The 20,175-nt window shown below is 40.1% G+C and overlaps 1 protein-coding gene across 3 annotated transcripts in view; it reads left to right on the top strand.

The window, feature by feature from the left end:
* Unc13c (unc-13 homolog C) overlaps window positions 1-20,175 on the top strand; it is a 457,501-nt gene that overhangs the window by 165,313 nt on the left and 272,013 nt on the right. For all 3 annotated transcript variants that reach the window (XM_041679506.1, XM_041679508.1, XM_041679507.1), the window contains 4 exons: window positions 2,226-2,304; window positions 3,872-3,877; window positions 5,408-5,479; window positions 13,102-13,321. In XM_041679506.1, the coding sequence (XP_041535440.1) occupies window positions 2,226-2,304; window positions 3,872-3,877; window positions 5,408-5,479; window positions 13,102-13,321 (377 nt within the window). The remainder of the gene's footprint in view (window positions 1-2,225; window positions 2,305-3,871; window positions 3,878-5,407; window positions 5,480-13,101; window positions 13,322-20,175) is intronic.

Consider the following 20,175-nt stretch of genomic DNA (forward strand, 5'->3'; position numbering starts at 1 on the left):
TCTCTTCTTCCATCCATGTCGATCTCTCCCCATATTCGCCCCTCTCCTTTATCCTATGGCTTCAGTCAGGCATGTCCAACCTTTCGATGATGTGACTCAATGTCATCTACAAAGTTCGTGAACTGTGCAGTCCGGTTGTCTTTTAAAGCCTCATATTTTTAAGAAAGCACATGATTCCGTGTAGGGCCACATTCAAACTGCAGCTGCCAACGGTCAAAGCAGCTCTCCAACACTGGCACTTTGCTATCCGTAGGAAGCATCCCCAGGCTTCACATTCACTGCATCGTTTGATGCTTGTCTCTAAGCTTAGCTGTGCCTCTATGATCCCTTCATCGCTGCTTTATCATCATTGCTAGTTTACTTTTAGTACTATTTTATGAGTTGTCCAATAAATTTGATGATTTATTTGTCTACAATTACCAAACCAATAATTGAATCTACGGAAGGTATTGAAACTAAAACTATGACAGCTGGGAGAAAAAAATTCCAGGAAGACAAAGCTGTTCCCTGTCAAGCTAACTGTCACAGCAGAGGCCATTTTTGTGTCTGTAGAAATGGGCCTCTAAAATACCAATAACCTGCCATCAATTCTTATAGTCCATTATGGAGGCAGAGCTGCCAGGCCATTGCAATCAGCAGGATCTGAGCTGCTTATGCGAGGAGGCTGGTCCTCAGATGTGCAAGGAAGGCATCAACAGAGATTTACAGACCACATCTCCATCAGGAGACATTGTCATCAGATTTTAGAAGTTAATTGGCAGTGCAGAATGACTCGATTTGGCACAGTGAGAAACCAACATTGGAGCTAAGGTGTAACTCAGTTGGTAGAACACCTTCAGACGATGCCCAAGGTTTGATTGCCAGTATCATATAATCCAGGCGTGGTGACACAGACCTGCCATCCGGCACTTGGGAGGTAAAAACAGGAGGATCAGAAGTTCAGAGTCATCCTTGGTCCTGCTTCAGAGTGATGTGCTAGACTTTGTTGACTCCCCATGCATGAATGCCCTACCCACTCTGAGGAGTGGAAGGGGTTGGGTGAGGTGGAGAGAGTCAGAGGAGGGGAGGGAGTGGGAACTAGGATTGGTATCTAAAATGAGAAAAGATTGTTTTTAAAAATTAAGTTAATTAATTAAAAATGTATTTCTTAAAATTATTCTAACCACTATACATATATAAAATGATACATTGTTTGAAAACCACTTATCATTATGTGAGCCTTCTCTTCTCTTACCTGTTTTCATTCTATAGAGATAACTGCACTTTATATGTGAACAAGAGCCATCTATATATTTTCTGTGCATACATAGTCAAACACACATACACACACACAGAGGATTGTACTAGCTTACACATATTCAATTTTGCAGTTTGCACTTGTTTTTTTTTTGCAATTAAGTTTTTAAAGATATACTTTATCTGTCTCTGTGTGTGTGTGTGTATGTGTGTGTGTGTGTGTGTGTATGTGTGTGTGAGCATGTTCAGAGTGTACATGTGTACACACAGAGAAGTCAGAAAAGGGACGGGCTGTCCTCTGCTGAACTTCTCCACCTATTTCTGTGAAGCAAAGTCTCTCCCTAAACCTGCGGCTTGCATTTTCAAGGCAAGCCTTGTCCATCATCCTCCTGTCTCCATACCCCACCTTAGATAGGGGGTTATAGGTGTTTAGGGGACATCTAGCTTTTAGCTGTGCTGGAATTTGAACTCTAGTCCTCATGCTTAAACAGTAAATGCTCTTAACCACAGAGCCATGCTGCCAGCCCGGTAGTATTTCCCTCACTTGTTTATTAATTGCATTCTTAGAAGTTCATTTAATCAATAGACTTGAGATGAATATTCAGCTGACCTAACCTTTGTTACTATTACAAAATAAAGGATAGCAAATCTTTTAATCCCATGTATTTACTTGTGAGAGAAATTCAGGTAAGAGAAGCCAACGGTTTAGTGCTTAAAATTTGTCCATGGTTCATAAAACGCTATTGTGGAGCTGAGTGGCTGACGATGTAGCACGCAGAACAACAACAAACTATCAGCAGGCGCAGCAGCTGGAGTTTCACCCTGAACAAAAACCTGGAGTCTTGGATCTTTACCGTTTTGCAAATGAATTGAAAACAATAATCTCCACTTGATATTTTCACAGCCTTTATATAAACAGTGGGGACTTTTTTTTTGTCATACAATGTCATTTCAACTGTTGAAATCATTGCTTTTTTGTCCCCACTCAGGGCTGGGCGTGGACTCTATGGAATAGATAGCATGCCTGATCTCCGCAGGAAAAAAACATTGCCTATTGTACGGGATGTGGTGAGTTACTCCTGCTTAATTCTCCCTGACTGCATGCCTTGATGTTTCCTTTGTTAAAATGTAAAGCCTTTTTCATTGACTACCTAACTCATAAATATTTCATGGGGTAAAGTATGCAAACCCAGTGTCTGCCCAGCATTAACACATTCATTATTTTTTTAAAAAATGCATCTGATGAAAGAAATGACTCTAACCTTTCAACTGCTTTTGACATCAGTGGAAATTACACATTTTTAGTTAAACAGACTTTAAAATTGAGCCAGAAGAACTAGCAGAGAAGACCAAGTAAGCTGTTGGAGCTGGTCTTTGATGTTCAATACTGTGAAGGATTACAAGATTAACTTACAAAGTTTAAAGCTGTCTTTGGGTTTCTTCACTTCAACACAGTAGACTCCAGACTTTACAATGGAAACAGATGGTGCTAACCAATCTTCTTACATGTGACAAACGAGTCTAGCTAGATTACTAAGCTCTTCCGTCAAAAGAAGATTGCTGTTTCCAAATCATTAAGGTTTGTGTTGGTCCTGAACATAACTCTGAAGAGCTAGCCCTCCTGCAAGGAGGAATTCTGAGACCACTCAGAAATGCCAAGACCTGACTGTGGGACAGTGGTCTGTGCTCTATCATGAGAAGCATGCTTAGACCTGGAGAGATCTTTCAATGGTTAAACACACTAATTGCTTTTGCAGAAAACCTGAGTTTTCTTGGTTCACAGTAGTCAAGTTGAGTGACTAACAAAGACCTGTTAACACTAGCTGCAGTGGATCTGCTGCCCTCTACTGGCCTCTATTGGCACATGCATACTGTGGCATACACATACAGATGCACACATACACATAATTGAAAAATAAATCTTAAAAGGAAAAGCCCTTCTGAATGTCAAATATTATTGTTCTATTCTATCATCCAGACTTCTTACAGGCTAGGTGTGGCGATACACAAAACACAATTCTGGGCCATGAAAAGCTAAATTTTTCTATGGGTGTTTAATACTCTTAGTAATTTAATATCAGAATTTACTTTATACAAAAAATTAATATCAGTTTTAGCATCAATGTGAATAATTTGTATATCAGCAACATTTGATTTTGCTAAGAAAACCACTAAAGGCAGTCACTTTAATTTTGAAATGAAATGTTACAGGGCTAGAGGTTAACCTCTGTGGTTAAGAGTAAATGCTACTTTGCAGAAGACCAGAGTTTGGTTTACAGCACCTGTATCAGGTGTCTCACAATCACCTGTAACTCAGCTCTGAGGTCTGGGACCCTTTTCTATACTCTGTGGGCACCTGCATTCTTGGGTGTGAATGTGCACATGCACATACACACACACACACACACACACACACACACACACTAAAACTAATTCTCAAAAATGTTAGTTAATTAAGATGGTGCCCTGTATGATCCTGCAGTGGAAAGCACGGCACATGATGGAGTTAGCTCAGATTCTTGTCAGGACAGCGTGGGAATTTTCTGTTACACTAAGGGAACATTCTTGTGCTTTACCCATTTCTCATATGTTTAATGATTTAAATGTTGTTTCCTTTTGCTCCTGGAATCTTCAGGCCATGGTAAGTGCTTTTCAATTTGTTTCATCATTCTCTGATCTTCTCACACAGACATTCATTTTATTCATGAGATAAAAAGAGGGCAAGGTGACGAAATAGAGCTACTCTGGAATAAGTTTTAGTTCCCATATGTGCCTGTAATTCCAACACCTAGAGGGTAGAGAGGGATGAACTGTCCATGAGTTAGAGGCTGGCTTGGTGTACATAATGAGCAATACACCCATACACACATGGGATCTGAGTGTACTGTTAAATTCTCCAAGAATCTAACATCAAGCTTAGTTCTGTGAAGCTAAAAAGTGTATATATAGCAAAACTAAACACAAAAGAAATGTAAGAAAAACATAAAATTAGAAACAAGTACTTCATGCTGGTTAATTTTAACTATCAACTTGGTATAGCCTAGAATCACTTAAGAAGCGAGTCTTAATGAGGAATTATGCAGATTAGGTTAGCTTGTGGACAATTAATCAATAAGTGACAGATGAAAATCCAGCCCTTGGTGGGTGGTACCATTCCCTAAGATAGGGGAGTCTGGAGAGTAAAAAGGAGGAGGAAGCTAGCAAATCAGGCTGCCATTATTTTCTCTCTGCTCTTGACTATGGATGTGATGTAACTAGCTTCTTGAGTTCCTGCTTTGACTTCCCCAGTATGATAGACCTGGAATTATAAGCCAAATAAACCTTTCTTCCCTAAGATGTTTTATCTCAGTAACAGAAGTGAGTACGCATAGTTATTAGGGGTGAAGAGTACAATTATCATAGGTAATTCAAAAGTAACCCTCTTCAGGTTGACACTGTGGGTAGAAGACGGACATGAAGTATGTAGCATCATCCATGTGACGTCATTATCCTGAGGTGTTTCTGAGCAGGTGGGGCTGAAGAGATGCATTGTTCCCACCTGACTTCCCTATGCTCCTGGTAGGATGGTGTGTTCATATCTCATCCAGGTTTCCCGATTTCTAAATTTCTCTGTAGCAGTGATGTTTCTGATAGCATAGAGTTTGGGTAGGAAGCAGATAGTGACAGTTCAGTTTATAGGAGTGGAAATGGAAAGGTCTTGAATGCTATTGAAGATGATGTCCATCTGGGTGCTCATTCACTTGATAAGGGTGCGTGAGAGACATATCCCCACTAGATATGAAGAATATTCTAGGAAACACCCCAGGAGTCATGCAGTGTCAGGTACAGCTCGGATCATCTCTCCAGTCAGGCTGGGTAACATCAGTGCACATGTTTCTTGACAGATTATAACTGTACCCCAGGGAACAGCAAACTTCTAGAAGCCTCTTTCTATCCCAGAAACTTTTAAGTAGTCGTATCTCTTGGATGGACTTCAGTTTCATGAAGGCTCAAATGCCAAGTTTAGGGGTCTCTGTTTTTAACAGTCATTGAGTTCCATTCATATTGGTAGGATGGCAAAGCCCTTTTCTACTAAAACAGTGACAGCTAGCATTATTACATCTTTGCCTTCTGAAATGCATGAAAGCCACCTTTGCCATATATTAATCAGTCATAATCCTGTCTATTTCAGACCCTGGCTGCCCGGAAATCTGGTCTGTCACTTGCTATGGTCATCAGGACATCACTGAACAATGAGGAGCTGGTAGGTGCCTTGCCAGTTACTAGCTGTACTGAGCAGACCCCCAGGAGCATAGCCATTCTATTTGAGATACTCACGTGTCATGTGTGGCCAAATGTCCATGAGTGACACAAGGAAAGTCTGGTTGGTCCCAACTAAACTTCCTGTGAGCTCCGGCTTCACTACTGATGATGCTCATACACATTTTGGTCTTATGGCTGTTCTCTACACTGAAACCATTTATCTGTTTTGCTTCCCCTGGAAAACTCCTAAAGGTATTTTACACTGAAGTTTCCCTTAAGTTAAAGCAGCATCTCTCTTCCGGTTGAATTGTTAGTTTCCTTCTCCAGCATTTCACTGTGACCACTATGGTATGGTATGGTATGGTATGGTATGGTATGGTATGGTATGGTGTGGTGTGGTGTGGTGTGCTGTGCTGTGCTGTGCTATGCTATGCTATGCTGTGCTATATTATACTATAGTAAGGCCACTAGATGCCAGAAAATGAATATTTTTATATGTAAAGTGAAGTAGTAGCAAAACAGAGAATTAAGGAATGCATATGTGCTTATTATTTGGCTAACACTAGCTTAGTGAATAACACCAATGAGCTACTGTTCTGTTCCTTATTACAATGGATATGAGGATTTCGCATGAACTTCTCCACATGGCCTCTGATGCTCTGGAAGGCAGTCGTGTGTGCCATTCATTGTTCTCATTAAATTCTCATCACCATTACTTGGAACAGTGCTGGGCACAAGGTAGATGTTTTATAAGGTCTTGTTGGATGTACAAACCATCCTGCTTAGGAGACACAAGGAGAATGCCAAGATCTAAGTCAGCGATTTTTAAATCTAGCTCATTAGAAGCCCAGAGGGAGCTCTGAAACCTGCTGAGAGCTGGTCACTCCCAGCAGTTCTGGTGTAATTGGCTCCAGGTACAGCCTGGGGAGAGAGGGCTAGTTAACAATGTGTGCCTTGGCTGTCCTGTAGCAGGGGCTCAGTCCTGCTCACAGACGGGAATTTGCCTGAAATGTTTCAGGGTCCTTTCTTATAGGAACTAATATTTCTAACTTTTCTCTATCTGCCATCTTCACAGGACAAAAATTCTGTGAACACGGCATATCACTTCTTACTGTCATTATACTTGACATTTACTCACAACGTATTTCATATTTTTCTCTCTGCTTCCTGTCATTGTCTTCTTGCATCTGTAAATTCTTTCCTGTATCTTTCTATAAGATGTAGCCCCTGCGCGCGCGTGCGCGCACACACACACACACACACACACACGTATACACACATGTACACACACAACTACCCATTCAGAGGTGTGGAGGGATAGAGAGACTATTGCTATTCCTTGCACACATTCATCTGAATATCTATGGGTTGCAGCCCACTGATGCCCTTTCTCCCACCCAAGCACTAACCAGGTCACTCCCTACTTAGCTTCAGTTCAGAAGAGACTGGGTGTAGGCAGGGAGGTATGGCTATAGTCTTAATACATTTTTCTGTTGTGGTACATGATTAGAAATTCTGTGGTTATATTCTCAGGGACTTTTATTTATGACACTCTGTAATATTTTGAGTATAATTTAGATACAACATGAAATTCTCTGCTTCCAGTATAAGAGAAAAACTCTTACTGAATTTCAAGTGTTTTGGTCATTTTCTTCTGAGGAAATAAAGTTGAAGGATTTTTACTAAGAAATTCTGCATTTTTGTTTTCTCTTAATTTAAAATATGACTTCCTTCTACTATTATGACTTGGTGGCAGAGTATTTACCTAGCCATAGACGCTAGATTCAATCCCTGGTAAAATACACACACCCCACAATCAAAGAGCCTACTTGTGAATCTTTCGGTTGCTACAATATACCATTTCATTTAAAATGTGAATACTTATTACAGTGAACAATAGAAGTGAGTTGGATGCCTCTGAATTTCCTGAGACCCAAGACAAGGAAAACATCTTCCTTTCAGAAGTAAATTACCTATCAATCTATTTGTCAGCAATCTAAAAATACCGCTTTTCTTGGTGAACAGAGCCCTGAGCTGAAGACCTGTCTGGGGTGTTGGGCGGATGAATAGACTGCATTAGCTCCCTCTCAAATCTACCAAGCTCATTTCCCTGGGGCCTCTGTCTTGAAAAGTAATGAAATATGACTTGTGTAGAGCAGGCATATTAAATGTCACTCCTGACAAGCTGTCAAGTTCAGTCATTACATGGACAAATGACATAAATGCTGAAGTGAACGATTTCCACGCTGCATCTCTGAAGTCCTCCTGGGCACTCTCAACCGGAAAGCCAGGGCATTGCCTGTGCACAAAGGGGATGATCTGCTGGCCTAGGAAACAGCAGACAATGGCATTTCAGTATTAGAGAGAGGGACGGTCAAAAGCACAGTCATCTCGTCCAAGATAGGAAATGGCTCTAATGTCTACAGTAACACATGGGACAGTCAGCTTCATGCACAGGAACACCTCCTGTTCTCCTTGCAGATGAGGCTTAGAGCCCTTTCTCAAAGTGCTGACATGAAAATTAGCAGTCATGACACAGTTCAAAATTATGTCTTTTCACAATCACTCTTACTGGTCTGACTTCTGTTCTTAAGCACGTGTTTGCTAGGGACCGAACTCAGGCCCTCTGCAGGAGCAGCCAGCACTCCTCATCTATGAGACATCTCTCTTTCAACATCCTCTGGTCCTTAGGAGCACAATCTTTGGCTTGAGGTTCTTGGGAACCCAGTTTCCCAGTTTACTAGCTCTAAGACCTCAGACAATCCACAAACACTCTCCTGGCCTTGAATTTTTAATATGTTTACCAAAATAAATCTATTGTTTTCTGTATATATTATATTACACAAATATGCAATATATTTTATATATTATATATTCACATACACATATATAATATATGTGTGTATAGGTGCCTACTTATGCCCATATTTACATTAATAAATCCAAATAGCCTTTGGTTTATCCGATTCTTGAATACTCGTGATACCTGTACTAAACTAGCTTCAAAAAATCAATTGGGAGCTTCCCTTTTTCCAGATCTAGGACCATTTGCATGAGTAAGGTCTTGTGCCAAACTTGCCCTAAATCACCAGAGCTGGATACTTATTTGAGGGGGGTTGTATGGCTCTTGCATTTATTCATCTCATGTAGCAACTGCAGCCATGGTCTTTAAACATTGATTCTCGACTTGGCTTTGAATTTATGCTCATGTCATTTGTAGAAGGTTGTCTTCTCTCCTGATGCTGTTGTCGTGGCCTGTGCTTAGAATTATCCCCAGGCCTCACACCCACTAGGCCTGCGCTTTGCCACTGACTAACAATTCCGAGCTCCTTTTTCTACATTTTAGAATCCAATACTACTTAATTGAGTGTATAATTAAGATTTGTAAAGACATGTGTCTTGATAGTCCTATTATTATCTGTTTGTATTGTCTCAATTTTGTAAAATCAGCACTATAAGAAATTCATCTTTGACTACTCAAAGTTTTCTTTCTTTTCATTGTTTTCAATCCAATCTTTAATTTATTTCCTTCATCCCTTTCCTGTCCATTTTATTTTATTTTATTTTAAGTTTGAGACAAGGTCTCATCTCTATAGGCCAGGCTGGCATCATATTCAACAGGAGTCCTCCTGTCACAGCCTCCCCAGCGATGGAATCAAAAGGCTGAGCTACCATACCTATTACCATCAAATTTATTTCCTTTGTTAGCTGGTTTTGATTCATTCTTTTTTTTTTTTTTTTTTTTTTTGATTTTTTGAGACAGGGTTTCTCTGTAGCTTTTGGTTCCTGTCCTGGAACTAGCTCTTGTAGACCAGGCTGGCCTTGAACTCACAGAGATCCGCCTGCCTCTGCCTCCCAAGTGCTGGGATTAAAGGCGTGCGCCACCACCGCCCGGCTTGATTCATTCTTTACTTGCCTTGTATTTACTTTGAAACTGATTTCCTAATTTATAGAGTTGAACCTATATTATATTTTAATTGCTTTTATTAACTGTACAAAGGAGATATTTATAAAATAGAGGAAGTAAACATCAATAATTATACATCCATGTGTGCGTCGATTTTGACAATAATAAATGAATGGTCCATGCATTATTTTAACCCCTTGCTGTGTCACATAGGACAGGATGTACTGTTCTTAAGAGCGATGGTTACCTCCTTCCCTGACATCCACTGAAAACATCCAGCTCCACTTGGGTTCAGGGTCCCAAAGAGGAGGCCTATAATCAGCGAGGGAAGGAGACTGACACCATCTGAGGCTGTCTGCTTATTGACAATAGGCTACACCTTATAGACTCTATAATTGCATTATAGTTTAACCATATGCAAAATTGAAAGCAGACTTAGTGATTCTGGGGTGAAAACAGTCATCACCGTCATCACGGCAGTTTTCTTGAAGCAATGGAACAGTGAGCTCAGTGCCTATTTATTGAGAGGCCTATTGTCCTCAAAGACTCAGAAACCCAGCCAGGTGCCCTCTTACACTTCCTCCTGCAAGATCTCAGCTTTTGTGGTCAGGAGGTGTCAGACACTGAGTCCTGAGAAACAAACCTGTAAGAGTGAGCAATTTGCGTTCCTTAAGGAGCATGATGCAGTGTTTGTACCACGCAACACAGTAAGCATTGAGTTGTTTCCTAATTGCATTTCTGTGTGCCTTAGTCTTATGATATGGGCCTCCTCCCCTCATAAACTCCCAAAAGGGATGGTCCTGACATCTTACTCTTTTCCATTATACCACAGCATTGAGTCCTTCGGTGTATGCTCCTATATATGGGAGAGGGGGAGCAATCAGTCTAACTTCTTAACAGAATCTGTTCCTTGTGGGGCAGACCAGATCTTGCCATTTATCCAGTAAGCCACTAATCCTAGACATTATTCTATACTTATTAACTGAACTCTTGCCCTCAATGACTTCAGGCCCATTGTTTTTCTTTATTTGGTGCTTTTCATCCTTGGGATCAGGTATGCTCAGTTAGTAAATCTTTAACTTTATACAATGGGGAGGGGGAGAGTGGGAATTCTTGTGTGAAACTAGATAGAGTTATCTTGCTACCGGATTCCAAAGAATTCCTTTGTTAAAAGAGACTGCCATTGTATACATTTTCATCCTTCACCAGAGTTCATGCAAATTTCCCAAATGAAAAGGAATAAGGAAACTCCCATAGCATATAGTGAGAATCATTAATAATAAAAGCACAAAGGTGTTGGAGAGGTGGGATTTGCAATGCCGAAACGCTGGAGTTTTGCCAAGCAGCTGTGGCCACCATGTGGTCCACGTCAGACCCTTTCTTCATGGCCTCTGCCAGGTGATTTGTGAAAATTCAGTCTCTGCCAAGGAGATAAAACTTTATAGTTTCCACAATAATGTGGCTACAGTTTTTCCTTGTGGAAAAAATTCAGACAAGGTTTGGCTCCTTAGCAAGTCAGTTTTCTCTGGACACTTTAAATGTGCATATACAAATATGCATATGTGTGCTTGGAATCTTGATTTGGAGAAAGATTGGCATTTATAATACTTGAAAGACCTACATGAATTTGCTTTTGAGTTATATCTAGTGTGGAAACAGATGACAGATTCTATGATGTGTTGGACTGTCCTTTGACCTTCACATTACCCACTGTACCCTCTTTTGAAATAACGCCCTCAAATTCCTTTGGGGTATGATAACTAACATCCCTACTGTAAGTAAATCATCTCTAATATAAGTAAAAACATATTATTTGCAATCTTTCCTTTACATACACACATACCATGGGATGTAGGTTTGTTTTTTAACTCTACTAAAAGTTTACTTAAATAAATATCAAGATCTCCAGCCAGCTTTCCATGATGATTATACTAATGAGTTTATTATTTCACTCTGAAATTGTGTCCGTTTTTACACTTGTAAACTTGTAGCGGTGTTGAGTCTTCCTGTGCAAAAGGTATTTAAAAGGTCACATTGTACACAGTGTTTGCTCTGTGGACACCACTAATGCTTGTGTCTATGAATAGTAAATGTGTGTGTGCCGCAGGACAGTCATGCCCTTCTTTCTGGAAAGGTATGCACTGGGTGCAGGAACATTGCTTCAAACAAGAATCTTACTTTTCTTTTGGAGTATGTAATTAATTTATATAATCTCGCGAGAGAACCCCATAGAGTACCATGAAAAAGGAACTTCACCAGTTAGCACAATAGCAGGAGACAGAGGAGGAACGTGGCATGAAGGCTGCTGAGCTTTGCTCCTGATGTGTCTATTAACGTTGGCAGATGGCGGGCTGATGGCGGCTTTCGACACCACTCGCTGCTTTTGGCGAGAAGCCTGACTGCTTTATTTTTCAGAGTCACTTTATATTCTTCTGATACTTATAATAGCAAAGGCTATTTATTCCTGTCCAGTGTCCTGACACTTCAAAAGATAACATATTAAAGGAACACCTCAGTTTCTTTCTCAGCACGGAGATTTTTCAACCCAATACTTGTTTAGGGTCTGAGCAGCATATTTACTCTTCAAGGCTTTTTAAGACACAGATAGTTTTTACTCCCCTTTAGAGAGTCAAAGGGCTTTCTGAACATACTAAAAATGGCCTTATCTGTTAAGCAACATAAAAATAATATTATTGTTTTTCTACTCTTACATAGATAAAACACTGGAAGGGCAAGCATCGAACCATGCCTAGCTCAGAGAAAAAGAAACGTAACTGTGTAATTGTTATTATTGATTTCAGTGTCTTTCTAGTTGATAAATTATTTTATGGGGCATGTGATTTATTATGATTTGAAAAACACATGTCTTTTAGAATGTAATGTCTGTTGTAAAAGGTTTCAAAGTTTTAAAATAGATTAGCAACAAGCCATTACCCAAAGGAATCTATTTAAGTATTACATACTTTTATTAAATCACTCTGGCTAATTGTTTGGTGATTTTTTTGTGATTCACCAATGGCTGTTATAACCACCTGCCTGGACAGTACCAGTCAGATTTAACTTTTATCTACAGCCAGACTTTTCTTGAGAATTGGTGACTTTAAAAAAATCATTTCTAAGTAATGTGTGTTGAAAACCATTCCTTGCAGAACAAATTGCATAAAGCATTGTTTGAAGAGTGAAATATTATCAAGGTCCCCCAGTCAGAAAAGAAAGGTCTGGATAGAATCTGAAGTGGCATAGAAATATTTCTAGAGGGTTGTGGCTAGCATCAAGAATGCCATCCATATACTTAATGATTTTACTATGCGCCAGTAAGGTTAGTCATGTAAATTAGTGTTTCAAGTTAGAAAGTCAGGGACTAGATCTGGCTCTGAGTACTGCTGAGGGTAATAAGATATTCAACCCTGCCCTCTCTGAGTTTGTGGTATAGTCATGAGCAGGTGGTTAGTGCCGTGGGGAGCTGTGGAAGAACCTGTGTGAGAGCAGAACCGCATCCAGTCTGGAGGACTATTGGGGGTCTCTTTAGCTAAAATAACCAAATTGGATCTTAAAACAGAATAATAGGCAAGCAGAATGACTGGTGAAAAATCATTGCTTACATCAAAATCTCTTTCTCTCACAAAATCACAAGTTCAGGTAAAATGGCCTGTTTTGTGTTGAGATTTCCCCAATCCCCTGACTTGCTTTGCTTGTTTCTGCTCTCCTCTTCACAGAAAATGCACGTCTTCAAGAAGACCTTGCAGGCATTGATCTACCCCATTTCTTCCACCACCCCACACAACTTTGAGGTCTGGACCGCTACCACGCCCACCTATTGCTACGAGTGTGAAGGGCTGCTGTGGGGCATCGCGAGGCAAGGCATGAAGTGCCTGGAGTGTGGGGTAAAATGTCACGAGAAGTGCCAGGACCTCCTCAACGCTGACTGTCTGCAAAGTGAGTGCTCGGGCTGAGGAAGCCAGCCATGTGTCTTCACCCTAGACCTCCATACCCCCGTCATCAACATAATGCATGCGCTTTCTCCTCTCACATATGCAAAGAGATACTCATGGCCCATCTAGTCATAGAGTTGACGGTATATCCTCCACTCTTGTTCTCTTCTCTCTTGTGATAAAACACTCTGACCAAACATGGAGAAGATAGGGTTTAGTTCGCCTTGAAGATTACAGTCTATCATTAAGGGAAATAAGGATGGAAACTCAAATAGGACCTGAAGCAGAAAGCAAAGAGGAATGTTGCTTTTTAGCTCACTCTCTGGATTATGCTTAGCTAGCTTTTCTAGAAAGCACCTGCGTAGGGAACAGCACCACCCAAAGTGGGCTTGGCACTCCTATATCAGTTAACCATGAACACAGTCCTTCACCAATATGTCCATAGACCAAAATGATTGAGGCAGTTCTTCAACAGAAGTTTCCTTTTCCTAGGTGACTCTAGATTGTATCAAGGAGACAATGAAAACTAACTAGGGCATCCCTACAGGATTGAAGTAGGAATTAGACACGGCTGGAATCCTTAGAGGGAGTTGTCATGCTGAAACAGCATTAGTATCCTCAGCTAGGGTAGACCCTCAAAGTGACCCCCAGTCTGTTCTGCTAACAGTTCTGTGATGTCATCAGATATAATGTTACTTAAGCTGCGGTCAGGACACACTTCTGACATCAGAGTTATGAGATGCTTTTCCCATTCTATCTGTTGCTCCATGATGGGGTATTCTTCTGCACTCCCTGTATGGATGTTGGAAAATGGGGTTCCTGTTTTTGAATGTTAAAGGTAAATGCATCTAGGCATATGACCCTAGTGGTATTTTCTTAATTTCCCACACGTAGTAGGAACAGAGGACTGCTTCCCACCGCCTGGCTCCCAGCTAGCTTTACCCGAAAATAATTACATGGAAACTGTATTCTTTTAAATACTGCCTGGCCCATTATCTGTAGCCTCTTATTGGCTAACTCTCACATCTTGATTAAACCATTTCTAATAATCTGTGTAGCACCACGAGGTGGTAGCTTACCAGGAAGGATTCTAGCCTACATCCGTCTGGGGTCAGAGAATCATGGCGACTGACTCACTGCCTTCTTTCTTCCAGCATTCTGTTCTGTCTACTCCACCTACCTAAGCTGCTGTCCTATCAAAAGCCAAGGCAGTTTCTTTATTAACCAATGAAAGTAACACATAGACAATGACCCTCCTCCATCACCCACAAATTTGTTTTCCTGAATATGTGAATGAATATGGCTAATAAAATTTACCCCAGAGATTTATTGAGAAGGCTACATGAAGTTAGTCTATGCTGTCTCTAGGTATACTCTAGACCATAAGTTGATAGGCTCTTTATCCTTTGATACTTCTGAATAGACACAACTCACTATGATTTTTGTTACTATTTAGCTTAAATTTTTTGTTGCTAAAAACTTATTTATCAGACAGCAGATCCAGAAATATCTGCCTTCTGTACTCTTGACTGTGTATAAGTGGGCTCTGTACCCCTGAATGTTATTCGAGAATTTTCTTTGACAAACTTTATCAAAGAAATCTATTTGTGTGAGTATTGGTTTGTAATACAATGCCTTTTCATGGCAACATACTGTCTGTTTCTTCTACTTGTTTTTTTATATGAATACAGTTGGGGTAAGATTCTTAGATTGCCTGGAATTGAATGAAGCAGAAGAAAGTGTCAGGCTGATGAGAGCTTTGGTGACAGCTGGCTAGCTGCAGTCAGTAAAGAACATGGAGCTTCCTCTTATACTTTCCCCTAACACAATCCGATCAGAATAAAGCAATGTTAAGGATAAACAATTCACTTGTAACACTTGTAACAAAACTTTTCTTTTCTCACTCACTTGTAAAATAAACTTTGAGGCAGAATCTCATGCTACCAAGGCTGGCTTGGAAGTCACTATGTAGCTGAGGATGACCTTGGATTTCTTATTATCCTGCCTCTGTATCTTATGTGCTGGGGTTATAGGTGTGTATTGCCAAGCACAACTCCTTCTTTGAAAAAGAGATTAGAAATGATCTCTTAAAAGAAGGAATGTTTCAATATTATTCATTTAATTTAATTATAAAACATTATTATTCAATTAAAATTTAATATTGGAAATGGAGAGATGTTGTTAGAGGGAGGCCACTTGTTTCTCTCCTGGCTGCTCAGCACTGAAATAACCATACAGAAACTAAATTATTTAAATCACTGCTTGGCCCATTAGCTCTAGCTTCTTATTGGCTAACTCTTACATATTAATTTAACCCATTTCTATTAATTTGTGTATTGCCACATGGTTGTGGCTTACTGGCTAAAGTTCTATCTGTCTGTCTCTGGTGGGGCTCCATGGCTTCTCTCTGACTCTGTCTCCTTTCTCCCAGCATTCAGTTTAGTTTACCCCACTATCTAAGTTCTGCCCTATCAACAGGCCAAGGCAGTTTCTTTATTAACCAATGGTATTCACAGCATACAGAGGGGACTCCCACATCAGAAAGATGATTTAGCAGTTAAGAAAATGTTCTCCCTTTTCCAGAGGATCTGAGTTTGACTCCAGTATCCACACTGGGTGGCTCACAACCATCTATAACTCCAGGTCCAAGGGATCCACCACCTCCTCTGACCTCCATATGCACACACACACAAACACACACACACACACACACACACACACACACAAACATACACATAAAATTAAGAATAAAATCTTTAAAATTTAATCCCCATGTTTAAAAATGAATTATAAACAGACATTTTGATAAATAAGAATATCAGAAATGTCTTTTCCTTTCCTGCTTTAAGAGAAGTTTAATTAATAGATAATCTTTAAGCCTTGAAATGCTAATTAATGAGCAGCATTTATGAATAGTTTATAAGAAAATTATCGAGGATTCATAATTTTCACTTCCCCCACAAAATAAATAGCTTACCCACCTCTCTTAAAGCAGGAAAGGAAAAGTCAATGTCAGAATATAGAAAGTATTGCCATCTAACAATAAATGTCTTGAATTTATTAGAGAAAAAAATTAAGTAGTTTGGATCACGCCAAAAAAGAAAATGGGATTTTTTTTTTTGTCTCTCAGAGTAGAGATTGCCCCATTAATTAAACTCTAGAAAAATTTCCATGTTCTGTTTCTATTTTTAAATCAGTATTTATTATTGATATTTATCTTATTGATATTGAGTAAATAATATAATTAAAATTGTCACTGAAGTTATTTATTAAGATGAACTTATATTAATTAAGACAATACCCCATAGACAAACCCAAGGCCAACCTAACACAAATAAGTCATCATTGAGACTCTCTTCCCAGGGCATCCTAGGCTGTGTCAAGCTCATAATTAAATCTGTCCATCACGTGTATACTTTTGGGAGCAACTAATGTGGGAGAGGCCAGCCCACAACAGGCAGCACCATTCCCTAGGCAGGGAACCATGAACTGTGTAAGAGTAGAGAAATTTAATTAAACATTCTCAAGTAAGGTGGGAGCCATGCTTAAGTGTATTCATTTCTCTCTGCTCTTTAACTGAAGCTGCTGTGACTTCACTTCTGTGATTGAGTGGGCTATAGCCTGGAATTGTGAATTAGTACAAAGCCCTTCACGTCTATTTAGAAAAAAACATAAACTTACATGTAAACTAGAAAAGTTAGAAGAATCAAAAATATCATATAATGATCAGGTAGATATGGGCATCCCTTCCTTAGTAACCCTGTCTAATATTTCCATAAAATCAACATTTTTATTCTGGTCATAATGAAGTTCTGCAAATATATGTGCTTAGTATCAAAGTTTGCTATAAGAACTAACAAGAGAATTTGAAATTCTCCCTCCAAAGTCAGTGGTCTTTTCTTAAGAAAAGTCTCTTTGTTGTTTCAACCAAGAAGTCAGTGTTTGTTTGTGTTGATATTTGCCTCTCAAGTGCCAAGATTGCAGGTGTGAGCCATTCTGCCTGGTTTAAAATATTTTCTTTGATTGTCCTCACAATGTAGAAAAGATGCAAATATAAAAGCAATAAAAATGTGTACATAATGCTGGATTCTAAACTAAGTAGCCCCAGAGTCCCACAAAAGATGTGTTTAGCCCATACTCATTCTTCAGAAGTCCAAATATCAGATAAGATCAGAGTCTGTCGTAAGTGTTCAGCAAGCAGGTCTTGTGAGGTATGTCCTCTGTCTTTCCGAATGATGCTATGCCACACTTCTGTATCCTAATACAAGCCCCTTTAAATTCACAGCATTAATAAGACCTGGCTATTTCTGTTGTTTGCAAATTGGATATTGATTCTCTCCTTCCGTGATCCATTACCAACGTTTGCAGCCACAATATTTTGAGACCATCAGATAGGTTGCATATATTGAGCATCCCCCTTGGGTAGGGAATTTAGTCTTGGAAGAAAGTAAATAATATTTACTTCTCTATAACTTAACACACATGTAAGCCCCAGATATGCTTAATAAACGTGGGATAAACAATTGATAAAGGCATAAAAATGACTGTGAAAACAGTTGGGCAGAAGAAGGGGATACTAGAGGGATGGATTGGTGATATTAAATGGTGACTGTTCTTGTAGGGGACGCAGGTTTGAATTCCAGCATCCACATCGTGTCTCATAGTCATCTATAACTACAGTGCCAGGGTACCTGATACCCTCTGACCCTTGTGGGCACCAGACATATATATGGCATACATATAAACATATAGGCCAAACACTCATACACATAAACTTTTAAGTAGCCTGAAATGACTGATCATCTTTCTGTACAACCATATATAGTTGGAGACACTAGATGAGTAGATTGAAGAGCCCTGTGGACTACTGAGTTCAGAGAGTCCAGCGTCCTGTCAAGAACTGTATGAGAGAGAGAGAGAGAGAGAGAGAGAGAGAGAGAGAGAGAGAGAGAGAGAACAGAGACACACAGAGAGAGAGTATGTATGTGTATGTACGTGGACAGCTTGACAATTTGTTGAAGCTTGTCTGATTGGCGCTTGGATGGATGGACATAAAACTTCAAGCCTTTTATAATAAAAGGTGATTTAAAACAAATAGATAATCTTTAAGCCTTCAAATGCTAATTAATGAGCAGCATTTATGAATAGTTTATAAGAAAATTATCGAGGATTCATAATTTTCACTTCCCCCACAAAATAAATAGCTTACCCACCTCTCTTAAAGCAGGAAAGGAAAAGTCAACAGAATCATAGTCATGTCCATGGCATGGTCACCATGCTGTGTCAAGATTAAGACACATAGAAGTGTCCTTGCAGAATTGTATGTTGCTGAATTTGTCCTAGGATCTAGAAAAAAGTTCGGGAAAAGAGAAAAGATGGCAACATTGAGAAAAACTTTAGATGGAAGGTCTATTTCCCTGAAGAAAAAAAATCAATAAATCTCACAAACTTTCATTTTCTGGTTTACAACATTTTCACATTCGTCTAGCCTCCACCCCAGACCTAGCCAGACATCACAAAGATTAAGTGGGCAATAGGCCCAGCTGGCTACACTTCCCGGTTAGCCTTCAGTGCTGTTCCAGAAATAGTGGCTATGTTTGTGGTGGACAGAACTGGAATGAAAGGAGAATTACTGCCCTTTGGTCTCATCCAGCTGCGGCATCCCTGAGCTGGGCTGTGCACGGAGCTCGGGGCTTGTGTGCGCTCTTCAGCCCCTCCACAGTGAAGATAGCAGCTGCCAGTTCCTTGTGAACAAGGAGCATGTGGTCGCCGTGGGCCCTGGCTAGAGGACAGGTTCTTCACATCTTCTGTAGAGCCCATTATTCCAAAGCACTTGACTTTATGGAGAAGAACATGGAGAGCATTCCTAAGACTCCCTGGGGTTCTGTTTTCTGAGTTTAGTTGATGATGTCTGAACATCAGAACAGACTGTGCTGTATGTATGGAATCAACAACAAAAGTGGAGCAGCAGAGACTAGAAAAATCTGAGAGTCCTTTCCTCCCCGCTATGCAGATCCTAGCCTCTGAAGTATGCATGTAAACAGTTGGACGGGAGAGTAAAGCCCAAAAATCTAGAAAGGAGACCCAGAGAGGTAGTGATAAGTAATGAGGAAGAAAGGGGTGGGTCAAACGGGACATAAACAAGGAAAGGAGTCTGTAAGAGGGAGACTACGAACAGAGATGGGGGAAAAGAAGATGGCAGAGATGAGGGGAGTGAGCCACATAAACACCCTTAGTTTAACGATGTCGAGTGCCGATGAGATAGCTGGTGGTTAAGAACACTCACTGCTCCTGCAAAAGATCTGAGCCTGGTTCCTAATACCCACACAAAGCGGCTCCTAACTGCCCATAACTCCAGTTCCAGGAGAGCTGACGCCCTCTTTTGGCCTCTGTAGGTACCTACATTCACATGCTCACACAACACACACACACACACACACACACATATACATGCTAAACCTTAAAATGTCATAATGATATCTAGCCCATTATATAGTGGTTTTAAAAGAACCTATAAATAAAAACAAAAGTGATTTTAAAAGAACCTATAAATAAAAACAAACTCAAGCCACCCACAACATCTTGCAGAACTGCAGGCTAGAGCGGAGTGATAATTCTACTTCCTGAAGAAACAGTGGCCCCTCATCAGAGTTCTGGTGCTTTGCCTAGTGACCTTGTTTTTGTCTGTGCTTAGGCAAAATAATGAAAAACCTGTCCATCTCATTACAGCATGACACGAGGGAACAAGGTCAGAGATGATAGCCTGGGGGCACGTTTAGATCCCACAGGGAGACATCATAGAGGAGCAGTAGGACTCCAGGCAGCTTCCAACAGCAGTGTGAACTGTGTGCACAGCTA

Source organism: Microtus oregoni, unplaced genomic scaffold (genome assembly GCF_018167655.1).
Source record: "Microtus oregoni isolate MIOR12 unplaced genomic scaffold, Mior012 000032F_ref0000030, whole genome shotgun sequence".
Lineage (NCBI taxonomy): Eukaryota > Metazoa > Chordata > Mammalia > Rodentia > Cricetidae > Microtus > Microtus oregoni.